The following is a 14,310-nucleotide window of genomic DNA, read 5'->3' on the forward strand; positions in this document are numbered from 1 at the left end:
CTTCTAATCATTAAACCAGGATTGTCCTCGAAAGTCCTCTGATGGTCTGACCGTCTCCAGGAGCTCTCCATGATTCCCTCCTCCGGAGAGACAACTTCCTGTGTTATGCTTTGTCCCTGAACATCATCTGGAGATGTTTTCTACTTCGGCAGATCTGAGTGTGTGACGGAGAAGGTTCATTCTGACTGGAAGAAGAACGGAAAACAGGGGGAAGTGTTTTTCCAGCTAACACAAAGTAAGAGGAGGAGGAGGAGAAGGAGAGTAGCAGCAGCTAACCCCGACCCGACCCGACCCAGACCCAGAGGAACCTTCAGACCAGCAGGTTTGTGGGACAGACTGGCGATTCTCCTCTGAAGACGCTGCTCATCTTCTGTCCTCCCTATGGCGACCGGAGGAGAAGGTCGCGTCCGCCCAGGCCGAGCCGAGGCCCGACAGTGAACGCCGAAGGCACCTTCTGCCGTCATCTGCGGGTCTCCTGCTGGGATGAAGGATGACGTGAGGACTCCGGTCCAGACCAGATTTCCCGGAGGTGAAGAAGCTCCGCTTTCAGCTCATTTTACGGCGTGGGTGTCGTTCCCTCTTCCGGAGAACTTGCACGCTCTTCCTGGACTGCTCTCCTCAGCGCCCGCAGATGTTGTGATGCGTCCGGAGATCCGTCTTTGCCTTGGAAAGGAGCGAAACGCTTTGAACTTTGAACTCAGAGGCTTTTATTTTGACGGCCACCATTCCAGAGCTCGTTTTCGGCTTTATTTTATAAAAACGTCAGGAATCAAACCTGAGGCGCGCTGCAGCCCGGCCAAGGACACGCCGGCGCACGGAAAATCCCACAGACCCTGAACGCATCACGCGCTGCCTCCTCCAACTCCCGGGGTGCTTCTCACCCCCCAAACACAGGAGAGATGACCTCACGCTGGTTCCCTGAGTGTGGGACCGCTCTGCGCCTCTCAAGCTTCGTCTCCCAGAGCGCCAATCAGGTGCTCCGGGTCCAACGCAGACCATCGGGGAGAACTTTCTCCGCTGACGGATCAGAACCTCGGGGAACTCGCCTTCATCCGTCGCCATTCGCAAAGCCTCGTCGGAACCTCTTCAGAACATTCTCAGAAGCTCGAAACGGCGGACGTCCCTGTGTTTGTGTCCCACGTGACCATCCGACCGACCGGCCCTCGGGGGGGGAAACGTGCGATGCGTTCGCTGCCTGCGGGGATTTTCCTGTGGACGTGCGTGCGGTTCTTCACTGGCGGCTCATCGTCCTGCTGGAGCGGCTCCGGACCACCTTCTGGAAGAGCTCGTCTGGAAACACAGCGGCCGTCAGCCTCCCGCCGGCGCCGCCGCCGACAGGGGAGGAGAAGGCGACTCACCGTTCCTGAAGCTGCGGGCGTCCACCTGCAGGAGGACAACACCGTCACACATCAGCGGCCGTAAGCTATCGACGGTTGAAATCCGCGGTAACTCCGGCTGCAGCTCCACCAGCCCTGGTGAGAAGACCTCCTGCCAGGACCAGCCGGGGAGGAGGTCCTCTCACCTGTCGGCGCTCCTCAGCCGGGAAGCCGCGCGACACAAAGTCCCATTTGAAAATCCCCCGGTGCAGCGCCTCCCTGCCCTGGGAGCACCTAGTCAGCAGATCCTAACCCTCAGTCGGAGATATTTGAACCAGGAAAACACACACACACACACACGTGTGCCTTTACTTTGAAATCCTCAAACTCATTTTAATGATTGAAATTCCCCGAATGATTTTTTTTTGGGCTGAGCCAAGATGCTCGGAGAGGGTCGACCGGCTCAAAGCATCTCCAGAACAGAACCTGAGATCTGGACCTGGGAGACGCCGGCCTCCACCGGAGGAACCTGGATCCCATCAGCAGACGCCCCGGGACCTCCAGCCCACGTCCCGTTTGTCAGCGTTTCACAAGGAAACCATCTGCGACCACGTGGACCGACGGAACCCGAAGGTTGTAAGTGGGCGGAGCCAACTCACCCTGCCGGAGGATGAAGGTCCGTCGGCTTGTTCTTGTTCCAGCTTTGGAGCTGCGGAGACACAGAAGCGTTTTGTTAAGGGCCGCGCGCGCGCCGAGGTCAAAGGTCAAAGGTCACTCACGCAGCGGTTTGATGATGCTGCTGACGGCGTGGACCACCCCGTTGGTGGCCATCATGTCGGCGTCCACCACCTGGACTCTGTTCACGTACACGGTGTAGTTCCTCTGAAGAAGACACGGCCAATCAGAGCCGAGCACCAATCGGACGGCGGACGGACGGACGGACGGGGGACTGACCATGCCCAGCTCCAGCTTGTCCCCCAGCTGGGTGGTCACCCGGGTGTGGGACCCCACGCCGCCGCTCACCAGCAGCCCCTCGCCCAGGTGGTACCGCAGGACCCTGCCCAGCTCCTGACGGTTACCTGGCAACACGTGAGGAGAAGGTCACCGGATCGGGAGACGCCGCACGACATCAGAGGTTCCTCCGTTCTCCAGGAGGAACCTCATCCCCTTCCGGCCGACCAAGAATCCAACAGGAAGGCGTGAACAACTGAGAACGGTTCCCGCGACACTCTGAGAAGGTCTCCTGGTGCGGAGGACGTTCCGCAGACCCGCGGGTCATGTTTGCCCACGGCGGGGAAACACCAGGGCGTCCGTGCGGAGAGAGCGTGAGGAACCCGGCCTCCGGAGCTCTTCTCTGCAGAAGCGTCTCCGGGGTCGAGGACCTTTGCCAGCGAGCGAGTGGAGCTCCGGCGTGACTCACGCATCAGCCTGTTGAGTTCGGCCGGCGGCAGGGCGCCGAAGGCCTCGTCGGTGGGAGCGAAGAACGTCATCGCCCCCTGCCGGTTGAGCAGCTCCGTCATCCCGGCCGTCTGGACGGCGCCCACCAGCAGGCTGCGGGGAGAGGACAGCCTCAGCGCCTCGGCGCTAACTTAGGCGGGCGCCGCGGCCGCGAGGATCACCTGAAGCGGTCGTCGGCCTTCAGCACGTCCATCACGGTGCCCATCGGGGGGGCCAGCACCTTGTCCACGGTGAACATGGTGGCGAAGCGGCCCGTCTTGTCGTGGGCGGCGATGCAGGCGTTCTCGATGCACAGGTTCTGCGAACACAAGGGACAAGGATGAAGCCGGGGAGCCGGAGAACGCGAGCGAGCCGACGGGGATCTGAAGGACGCGGCTACGTTTCTGTAGACGAAGACTCGGAGACGGAGACCTCCCAGCGTCTCCAGCTGCTGCCCGTCGTACAGCGACCTGGACGACAGCTGCTGCTTCAGCAGGTGGTTGGTCATCACCCTCTTCATGGCGGGCGTCATCCTCACGTCACCTGTCCATCACACACAGGCCACACCCCCCCCACCCGTCACTCACAGGTCACCCCTTCCCAGCCGCCACTCGCGTGGAGTAGGTTACCTTTGAAGGCGTCGTCCAGGGGCGCCAGCAGGGTCAGCGCCTCGGAGCCCTTCAGGTGAGGCGTCAGACCCGCTTCCACCAACAGCCTGGTTGCCGTGGTAACGCTGGAACCCTCAGCCAGCTCAAAGAGGGTTTTGGCTGCAACACAAGGAGGCACCGCAGGAGGTCAGATGTCTTCAGGGAGCCTTCGAGCCGTACGCCGCGAAAGAGTTACGATCGCCGTTGGGGGACGGATCGTCTCAGACCCGGACCTCAGACCCGGACCCCAGACCCGGACCGGGACGGCGCCTGGTCTGGGCCGGGCGCCTCGGAGACGGGTCACCAGACCACGCTCTCCTAGGGTTCTCCGCCCACGGCGGGACCCGGTCCGGGCCCAGGATCGGGGACCCGGTTGCGCAGGAGCGGTTTCCGTACCGGAGTCGGGGATGAGCAGCTCGTTGATGTAGTGAACGACCCCGTTGGTCCCCAGCTTGTCCTTCTCGGTGATGATGGCTCTGCCGTTCAGCGTGATGTCGCTGCCGTCGCAGCCGACCTCCAGGATGGTGCCCTGCAGGGTCTCCATGGGAGTCCCTGACACGATGGACTCGGCGCACTGCATGTTCTTCAGGATGTGGTAGTTCAGCAGGTCTGCAGGAGGGCGGAGGTCATCGGCCGCTTACATCTCGGTACCGCCGGAGTCGCGACGGCTCCCCGCCTCACCTTTCAGGGCCACGGGGTCGCCCAGGATGCGGTTCAGGGTCTCCTGAGGGATCTTCTCGAAGGCCTCGTTGGTGGGAGCAAACACCGTGTACTGGCCGTCGCTCTCCAGCACGTTGGTCAGGCCGGCGGCGGCGATGGCGGTCTGGAAAGCGCAACGGGACGTCGTCACCGGAGAGGCTCCGGCGGAGACGTCGGCGCGCACGGCGAGCGGGACTCACGCGCAGCGTCTCCAGGTCATCGTCCACGTCGATGAGCGCGTGCACGTTGTTGGAGACGGCGGTGATCACGCGGTCCACCACGTGCACGATGCCATTGGTGGCGTGCTGGTCAGGCTTGATCAGTCGAGCGCAGTTCACCGTGACGATCTGAGAAGAAGCGCGAGACCTTTGAGAACCGCGGCAGAAAGAGGAGCCTCGAGGAAGCTCAGACAGCGGCTTCGCTCAGGAGGAGAGCCGGAGCTCCGTCACGTTCGCTCTGATCTTTCTACGATTTCTGGAAGTCGGCGTGTCGGCGGGAAGTGCGAAGAAGCTCAGACCCCGTTGCTGTAGTGGTGGATGTGCACGTTGAAGTCCTGGTACATGGAGGCGAAGGACGAGCCGTGCCTCAGCTCCTCGGAGGTCAGCCGCCGGTCCACCATGTGGTAGTGAAGAGCGTTGAGAAGCTCGATGTTCACGTTGCTCACCAGGGCGTCCAGGAGCTCCTGAAGCACAGAATCAAACATCTGGTCAATCCCTCCTTGATCTTCCGCTCCGCCTGAACAGCGCAGAGACCGGAGACCAGGAGACGACTCCGGTCGCCGCGCCCTTCTCGGACGGCTAGAGCTTCTTAGATATTCAGAAAACCCTTGAGGCGAGACGCGAATCTCTCAGGCCGGTGACGAAGCCTCCTCTGATGGAGGTCTGAGGGCCGGACCACGGCCGACGGAGGTAGAAGAAGTCAGGACTGACCGTCGGAAGGGCCGCCCACGCCTCGTTGCTCGGGGCGAAGAAAGTGAAGCTCCCCGGACCTTCGATCTCCTCCCTCAGTCGGGCCCGGTCCGAATACATCTGGGTGGTGGACGCTCCGACCACGCCCAGCGTGTTGTAGATGTTCACCAGAGGCAGCGCTGCAACACACAGGTGTCTGTGAGCCAGAAGCCGCCACAGGGGGGCGCCGTGGAGTAGCAGCGGGTACAGAAAGGTGAAGTTCAACAAGCCCATGGAGACCAGCAGGAGACCAGCAGGAGACCAGAACCAGACCAGCAGGAGACCAGCAGGAGACCAGCAGGAGACCAGCAGGAGACCAGAAGGAGACCAGAAGGAGAACGAGAGGAGACCAGCAGGAGAATGAGAGGAGACCAGAAGGAGACCAGCAGGAGACCAGAAGGAGACCAGCAGAAGACCAGCAAGAGAACGAGAGGAGAACGAGAGGAGAACAAGAGCAGACCAGGTGTTCACAGCAGCTGAGACAAACCACTGAAGGTTGACGCGCCAGCAGACACAAACAATTTCTGTGTCTGTGTGTGTGTGTGTGTGTGTGTGTGTGTGTGTTTATTCAATCATTAAACAGCAGTAAATTATCCCTGTCATCAATGTTAGTCCTCAGAAGTTGGGTTCTTCCCAAGGTTCTGGAACTGGAGAGTGTTTCTCACATCCTTGTCAGGAGGCCTTTTACGGTGAGATGTTCTGGGATGATAAACAACATGTAGATTTGGAGAGGAGATGTTTGAAAAACCAGGTGAGACACCAGAGGGTGGGACCTCCAGGTGAGAGGTCAGCCAGCTCAAGACCACTCTGCAGGAGAGGGACGTGAGACAGCAGATGTCTTCTGTGTTTGTGTGTGTGTGTGTGTGTGTGTGTGTGTGTGTGTGTGTGTGTGCATGCGTGTGTGTGTGTGCCTGTGTGTGCGCGGTGCTTTGGAGACTGGATGTTAGTCAGCAGCAGATGGAAGTTGTGGGCGGTTTGGCAGCAGAGGTCGGACATTAGTAGGCCACGCTTGGGAAGATGGGTCTCCTGGTGAGGAACTTCATGTTCTTCCCATGAAGCTGGTTTGTAGCTGTGAGTTGTCCATCTGGGAGGTCAGAGGTGGTACCTGCAGGGCAGCCCTTCTCTCCAGGAATCTTCTCATACCCAGGACAGCATTCGTAGGTGATGACCCTGAACAAGAACAGGACACGAGAGCGTTAAGCCGGACGTCGCTAGAAGGTCCCTCTTCTCCTTTCCTTCCACTCCTTCTCTCCCAGAAGCTCAGAGCAGAAGGTCCCGCCGCCGCCGAGCCATAAATCCCCGAGCAGACGTGCGCCAAACAGGCGGCGTTCCCGCTGGCCGCTCCTGCTCGCCCTCCCGGACTCCGGTCCTCACATTCTTCTGGGCCGCCGTCACAGGACGTGGCTCCGGTCCAGGTCGTGAAGCTCCGCGAACATCTGAGAATGTCATCGTGAAGGACGCCGTCAGATCCCATCTCCGAAGCCCCGCTGACCTGCGTCAGAGCAGCTCTGCAGGTCCTCCTCCGACCTCGGACGCGGTCCGCAACCCGTCGACACGTTCTCGGTCGACGTGCCCTCCGATAAGACCGCCGTCTTCGGACGCTTGTACCTTCGTCCCGTCCCTCGGAGACCCGCGGCCTCCGCGTGCCGTCGCCATGGATACAGCCGCCGCTCGCCACTTCCCGTCTGCCCCTCCGCCGCCGCGGCGGCGGCTCAGCGTCTGGGCTCGTAAAGCTCATTTCCTCGGAGAGAAGTGGAATCCGCGGCGGCTCCAGATGTCTTCGGTCTTCAGGGACCCCGAGCCGCCGCGGGACCTCCTGGCTTCCTGCGCTACTCAAAATAAAGCTGGCAGAGGAAGGAGGTCCAGACAAAGTCCTCCATTGATGTGGAAGCACAAACACGGAGTGGGGTTTCCAGCTGCTGCTGCTGCTGCTGCTGGACCAGCCAGCGCCGGCAGATCCTCCTCCTTCTGTCCCCAGAAGACACGCTGGAGACGTCCTCGCCGGCCAGGAGGTCAGACTGAACATCGTCGGCCGAATCAACGCCGGAGGATGAAGCACCTCGTGGAACAATCAGGAAGCATCTCCACGCTGGAGACCGGAGCAGCTTCCTTCTTGTTCTGCCTCCTGCTGTGACACAACCTTCTGGAGTCTCTTCGAAACATTTTCCAACCTGGTCCTTCCTCTGAAGGTCCTTCTCAGGCTCATATTTCCAGATGGTTCTTCTGAAGGAAACCTCAGGAGGAAAGACCCTGAAAAGCTTCAGCAGAAATGACCCCGTGTCTGCTTCTCGTCTCCACGTCTCCAGATGAGCGGCGCCCGATTGGGTTTCTGGTCCCGCATTGCTGAAGGTCCCCGAGGTCCAGGACCTGAAGGGGGACGTCTGGTTCCTATTTGAGCTTCAGAATGTGAGACTGGAACCTTCGTCAGCAGCTTCGCTAATAAAGTCAACGTCTGGAGTTCCTGCTGCCTCCTATCAGGTAAGTAGAACCAGATGGAGCTACTGAGAGTGTGTGTGTATGTGTGTGTGTGTGTGTGTGTGTGTGTGTGTGTGTGTGTGTGCGTGCGTGCGTGCGCACGCCCTCTGATGATCAAACCAGATGGAAAGCTTGCTCCCATTGGTTCTTCCCATAAATAAACACAATGATTCAACCAGTGGGTCGAGACAGCACCTGGTCCAGGGTCGGGAAACCGTCCCACGTCAAGACCTGGTTCCGGGTCAGAACCGGGTCCTGGGTCATGGTCAGGTTCTGACGACCCTTTCTTGAAAAGATCTGACCATGAAGACCAGAGGCTGGGAATGAGTGGGGCTGGTCTCAGAACCAGATGACCTTCACAAAGGACCACCGTGTCCTGGTCCTTTCAGGTCCACCTGAGTCCAGCACACTGGGAGGACCTCATGGAGGACCGGCACTAAAGCTCCTGTATAATCCCCTTGTGTGTGTGTGTGTGTGTGTGTGTGTGTGTGTGCGGTGTGTACTCAGCAAAGTCCAGACGTCTCTCCAGTTTCAAGGTGTCCTCAGAAAACACACTTCTATCATGATGCTTCACAGGGAGCCTTTTCAAACACACACACACACACACAGACACACACACACACTCTCTCCCTCTCATATATAACAGGTCACTGAAATACACACAGCTTGGCCACTCTTATGAATAGTATGTGAGTGTGTATGCCTGTGCACGTGTATGTGTGTGTGTGTGTGTTCGGTCTGACTGGAGTCTTTGTTTGGACTCCTTAATGGAAACCTGCACCAGAAGAAGTGTCTCCATCCTGGAGCCAGCAGGTCGAGGAATGTGGTCCAGCAGCAGAAACACCACGGAAGAAAAGCACAGCCGGTCACGTGACCTGCAGCTCCAGCAGCAGAAACATCTCCGAGCGTGGAGGTCCTTTAGGCTGAACGCTGAGCTTTGAGCACTGAGACCGGGAAGGATCGGCGGATCTGCTGAGACCCGGTTCCACCTCAGAGGACCTGAAAGGATCTCAGAGGACCTGGAAGGATCTCAGAGGACCCGCAAGGATCTCAGAGGACCAGAAAGGATCTAAAAGGACCTGGAAGGATCTCAGAGGACCTGGAAGGATCTCAGAGGATCAGAAAGGATCTAAAAGGACCTGGAAGGATCTCAGAGGACCCGCAAGGATCTCAGAGGATCAGAAAGGATCTAAAAGGACCTGGAAGGATCTCAGAGGACCCGCAAGGATCTCAGAGGACCCGCAAGGATCTCAGAGGATCAGAAAGGATCTCAGAGGACCCGGAAGGATCTCAGAGGACCCGCAAGGATCTCAGAGGACCCGCAAGGATCTCAGAGGACCTGGAAGGATCTCAGACGACCTGGAAGGATCTCAGAGGATCTGAAAGGATCTCAGAGGAACTGAAAGGATCTCAGAGGACCTGAAAGGATCTCAGAGGACCCGCCTCCTGTCTTGGTTCTCTTTTTGTTTTTCCCACTTCCAGTTTGGTTTCGCGGTCGCTCCAATGTCTCTGGCCTCCTGCCTGCTGAGGTCCAACCCGTCCTCCTCCGGAGGCCCGTGTCCCCAAACACTGCCTTCTCCTCCTGCCTCCACAGGACACACACTGGACCTCCACTGCACCCCAGGACCTCCAGGCCACCAAGGGCCCAGTCTGAGAACATGGATCTAAAAGGGGGACCCGGACCTGACGGAAGGACCTGGAAGACGAGACACGGCCACGACTGTTTACACTGAGGGACGTCATCATCCTCCTGCACGCGTGTCGGCTGTACGCATTGCGTGTGCATGTGTGTGTGTGGTGTGTAACGTCTCCATGACAACCAAGCCCCAGCCTTCATGGGGTGTTTAGGGTGAGACATGATGAAGGTCTGCGTTTTGCATCCAGCCAGAGAAGCAGTACTTCTAGTGTAGCACCTTCTGAGTACCAGCCCGCCCTCTTCCTCGCTGGTTACATAACCGGCAGGACATTCCTGCAGCTGGAAGACTCACAAACACACTCTGTGGGTCAGCGCCACCTGGGGCAGGTGTGTGTGTGTGTGTGTGTGTGTGTGTGTGTGACTCACGTAGGTTTGCCACAGATCTTGCGGTGGTACCACTGCTTGCAGTTGGTGAAGTACTTCCTGTTGGTGCCCTTGATCTGCTGCATGGCGCAGACGTTGGGCCTGAAGGAGAGCAGAAGAAACCGTCAGAGGAGGAACCTTCACACGGATCCCGAACCCAACGCCTCCGTCCAATTAAAACAGGCCTCGGACTTCCCGCACGCGGCCCCGATGGCCTCGGCCGCCGCCGTCAGCTGTTTCCCGTGAAAGTTGTCGACGCGTCAGATCGGCAGGAAACAGGAAGGAGATGTCTGCTGAGGTCTGGACTCCAGAGGTCCTCTCATCTCCGTGCCTCACATCGGCCTCACATCAACACTACCCTTCTTTTCAGTGTGTCTGTCAACCGACGGGGCCGAGGCGCCGCCCCGGGTGGCCCCGCGGGGTCAGGACCTTCTCGGGTTCGGCTGCCAACTGAGATGTTGGAGGTCTGACGGAAATGGTTTCCGGGAGAACCCGTATCGCATGACCTTCCTATATCATACGGTGTGTGTGTGTGTGTGTCCACGAGTGTGTGTGTCCACGAGTGTGTGTGTGTGTCTGTGTGTCCACGAGTGTATGTGTGTGCGTGCGCACTGTATCAGTGTTTAGTAACGGTGAGGTCATGCGAGTCCTCGGTTTGCTGGTCTGGACCCTCTTCTCACACTGGCTGTGGGTGAACCGGCTCCACGAGGGCCTTGACCAGAGGAACCGGGTCCGGGAGAACCCTGTCCGGTATTTGGGTTCCACCCGCTGTGACGTCACCGAGCGGCGCTGACGTACGTTCACACGGTTATGACGTCAACTTCGCCCGTGCAGCGTCTGGAACCGGGCTCACAGTCGCCCGGACCCGGACCCGTGTCCCGAACTCGGTTCCTCTGAACACGTTTCGGACCCGTGACGTCACCAAGCGAAACAGATCCGGTCGCCCCCCCAGCCCGGTTCTGCAGGACTCACCCTTGCTGGCGACCTCGGATCCGGCTGTGCTGCAGGACCGCCTGGTAGGGGGAGCGGCTCGCACACAGCGAGACCAGGGCTAGAGCCAGACCCAGAACCAGGACCGGGACCCGCGGAGACGCCTTCATGCTGGAGACCCGGACGGCTGCTGCTCGGCTGCTGCTCGGCTGCTGCTCGGCTGCTGCTCGGCTATTTGCGGCGGGGCTGCGCGTCGGCCGGCGGTCCGGTTGTGGAGGCGAGACCCGCTTTATATAGAGGGAGGAGGGGCGGGGCCACGGAGGGGGCGGGGCGATAAACACGGCTGACGGGCAGGCAGAGGGTGGGGGGGGCGTGGTCGTAGCGGGAGGGGGCGTGGCCACGCCCCCGAGCATTCACCCCGCTCTTCTTCACCTCTGCAAGCAGAGCCCAGAACCTCCTCCGACCCGGAGAACCTCTGGGGACCGCAGAGGCTTCTGCCCCGTGAGGAGCAGGGATCCGGACCAGGACCCGGGTCCAGCGCCGACGCCCTCTCACCCATTCGCTCAGCGCCGTGGTCCTCGCCATCGGTGGACCCCTGAGATGCTCTCACACCTCCATCTCTGCTCCTCAACCTTCGGTCAAACAACGGCGCCAAGGGTCACTTTATACGTCTCAGTCCACGCTGGAGGTGACGAAGAGACCAGGAGCTTGGTGGCTCCTGGAGCTTCAGGAGGAGGAGATGACGAGGAGCTGGGGGAAGACAAGGTGGAGAGGAGAGGAGGAAGAGAGGAGGAGGAGGTAGATAGGAGAGGATGTGGGGGAAGAGAAGAAGGAGAGGAGGAGGAAGAGGAGGAGGAGGAGGAGGAGGAGGAGGAGGAGGAGGAGGAGGAGGAGGAGGAGGAGTCTAAAGACGAAGATGGAAAGAATCCTGTGTTTGTTTAAAGCAGTGAATGAGGTTTATCTTCTCACAGAAACAGAAGCATAAATGTGGACAGGAAGGCCTTCAGCCTGCAGCCACCTTCTACAGCTTCACCAGGTTCACGGGTTCTACGGGCTCTGTTGGTTCTGTTGGTTTTCACAAGTTCTACACGTTCTACACGTTCTACGGGTTCTACAGGTTCTACAGGTTCTACGGGTTCTACAGGCTCTGTTGGTTCTGTTGGTTTTCACGGGTTCTACAGGTTCTACGGGTTCTAGGGGTTCTACGGGCTCTGTTGGTTCCCATGGGTTCCACTAGGTTGTCCTGGGTCTCCTGCTGTCCCAGTTCTACCAGGTTCTGCTAGCTTCTTCTAATGTGTTTTAACATGTTGTCCTTCCCGGTTCTACTGGGTACTTTTGGGTTCTGCCCTTTTTACTGCACACCTGGTGCTACAGGTTGAACTTTGTCCCACTGTGCTCCTCAGTTCTAATGCGTTCTTCTGGGTTCCACCACGTTCAAGTGTGCTTCCCGGTTCTTCCCGGTTCTACCAGGTTCTGCTGCGTTTCAGTCTTGTTCCAATGTTCTTCTGACCTTGTTCTGCTGTTCACCTAACCTCTGCAGAGCTCTTGGCGTCCCGTGTGTGAGAACCCCGTCCTATCCTTGTTCTGCTGTGGTTCTGACCGGACCGTGATCTTACCAGGTTCTAGCCTCGCTGTCCAAGTCGCTCCTGGATGCTGGAGGATGAGATGTGCTGGATTTTCATCTGAGGACCTGGCTCTTCTTCTCCGGAGGTATCGCAGGCCGGCGCCGGACGCCAAACGGAGGCTGTCGGTAGGGAGGCGTGCTCCTGGTGTTCTCCGAGGGTTCCTTGCTGCCTCGAGGAAAGGTCGCCACGGAAACGGTTCGCGGAGGAAAGACGAAGGTAACGGGCGATTACGAAGAGCTAACAGCTAACTGCTAAAAGCCTGCAGCTAACAAGCGTCTGCCAATTACTAACGCAGACCTCCGAAGACATGGCGGCCCCCTGTGAGCTGCAGGCCGTTCCTGACCTCTGACCCCTGGCACCTGACCCCGGACCCCGACCCTCTCAGGTTCTCAACAGAGTCCAACTAGCAGGTTCTGACTGGTTCTGACCAGGAGAAACACCAAGCAGCTCCTGCCGGGGGGGGTTAGGGTTATATATACACAGAATGTGTGTGGGTGTGTGTGTGTGTGTGTGTGCATGTGAGTATGTATGTGAGTGGTGTGTGTGTTTGTGTGCATGCGTGTGCTTTTGTGTGTGTGTCTGTGTGTGTGTGTGTGTGTCTGTGCGCATGTGTGTGTGTTTGATTGTGTGCGTACGTGTGTGTATGTGTGCATGTGTGTGTGTGTTTTTGTGTGTCTTCGTGCATGTGCATGCATTGGTGTGTGTGTGTGTGTGTGTGTGTGTGTGTGTGTGTGTGAGTTCTGTCTCTCACTTCCACATGTCTAACTTCAAACTTTGTTTTCCACATGTACAAATAGGCTGTTGCCATGGCAACCTGCTTGGAAACAGCATTGTAGCGTGCAAACACAGCGGTCCTCCTTCCTGTCTCAGCATGGACTCATGACAAAGCCATCAGGGGTGTTCCCATGGCAACCACACATCACTCACACACACACACACACACACACACACACACACAGACACACACACGTCCTATCTCCTCCATGTCATGGTCCACTGTGGGGTTGAGGTGATGCCCTGGCTTCAAAGTGTGTGTGTGTGTGTGTGTGTGTGTGTGTGTTTGTGTGTGTGTGTGAGAACATGTGTGCAAACGTGCAAGCACGCACACACACACACACAAACAAAGCTGCTCTCTGTTCAGGAACCCTTTAGGTTTTCAGCAGATGTGCCTAAAGGTCAAAGGTCAATAGAGGAAATGAAAAAGCAGCTTTCACTGACTGACAGGTGTGTGTGAACACACACACACACACACACACACACAGATACACACATACACACACACAGCTGCAGGCAGACATAAAAGAACCGATGTATCAATCTATAAATCGGACGTAGAGTTATTACCACATCTCATTCCCTCCTCTGGTAACCACAGAGAACCCTGCAGAACCCTGGCTTTGGAACACGGAGGAGAACCTCCGAGGACCTCAGAGCGACAGCAGTTCTGTGGAAACTCCTCTGCTGACTCCTGGTGGAGAGACTGGAGAAACCAACTGTCCATGAAGAAACCTACTGATTCTTCCGGCACGCCGCCAGACCCGGTCCTGGTTCACACAGAGGTGTGTGTGAAGAGCGCGTACCAACATCTCCGCGCGGAAGTCGGGACTCTCCCGCTTCTACTTGTGTGTATGACATGCACGAACACGAGACCCCGAGTGGTTGAACATTGGAACCGCGAGCAGAAGGTCGGCCCTCTCGACCGAGAAGGTCCTTCGGTGATCATCGATGGGACCGTTTGAAGAACCGCCGTGACGGACGGTGAGCGAGCGCTTTGGAGAAGAACAAATGCGGCACATCTGCTCAGCCAGAGCTCTTTCCACTCTTTACACACACGTGTGTGTGTGTGTGTGTGTGTGTGTGTGTGCGTGTGTATGTGTGTGCTCGGTGAACACGGCCCAGGTCGGCGAGTCCACGGTTTTCATGAACCCTGTGCTGCTGAGGACCTGCAGCACAACTCAGAGATGAGTCACTCGCTGAGGCGGAGGAACCTTCCTCGTCTGTCGGGAGCCTCCTCGGAGCTCAAACGTCCTCCTCCCCGAGGACGCTCGGCGTCGTCATGGTGACGGCGGCGCCAGGAAACCGTTCCTATCAGCCTCCGTCAGAAGCAGGAAGCCCTGGAGGGGCGTCTCCCGCGTTCCCGCTCCGGCTCGGGCCCGGCGGTGGAACGTCCTTCCG

The 14,310-nt window shown here is 58.3% G+C and overlaps 1 protein-coding gene across 2 annotated transcripts; it reads right to left on the bottom strand.

The window, feature by feature from the left end:
• Positions 1–690: 690 nt before the first annotated feature.
• tgfbi (transforming growth factor, beta-induced) lies at positions 691–10,771 on the bottom strand. 2 transcript variants are annotated; one of them, XM_086178939.1, is made up of 17 exons: positions 10,553–10,771; positions 9,584–9,682; positions 6,152–6,216; positions 5,029–5,186; positions 4,617–4,781; positions 4,300–4,446; positions 4,082–4,223; positions 3,797–4,009; positions 3,383–3,520; positions 3,154–3,296; positions 2,936–3,072; positions 2,737–2,867; positions 2,271–2,395; positions 2,096–2,198; positions 1,976–2,025; positions 1,359–1,383; positions 691–1,290 (listed from the first exon to the last, which is right to left on the bottom strand). In XM_086178939.1, exons 1-17 carry the CDS (start codon positions 10,678–10,680, stop codon positions 1,232–1,234), a joined length of 2,028 nt encoding a protein of 675 aa, XP_086035065.1. In that variant the 5' UTR covers positions 10,681–10,771; the 3' UTR covers positions 691–1,231. The 2 variants fall into 2 exon arrangements, with proteins under 2 accessions (XP_086035065.1, XP_086035064.1); XM_086178938.1 differs by having other exon boundaries at positions 2,096–2,395.
• Between the last annotated feature and the right edge of the window lie 3,539 nt (positions 10,772–14,310).

This window comes from Fistularia commersonii, chromosome 31 (genome assembly GCF_037954325.1).
Source record: "Fistularia commersonii isolate RoL2024-O1a breed Wild chromosome 31, RoL_Fcom_v1.0, whole genome shotgun sequence".
In the NCBI taxonomy this organism is placed as follows: domain Eukaryota; kingdom Metazoa; phylum Chordata; class Actinopteri; order Syngnathiformes; family Fistulariidae; genus Fistularia; species Fistularia commersonii.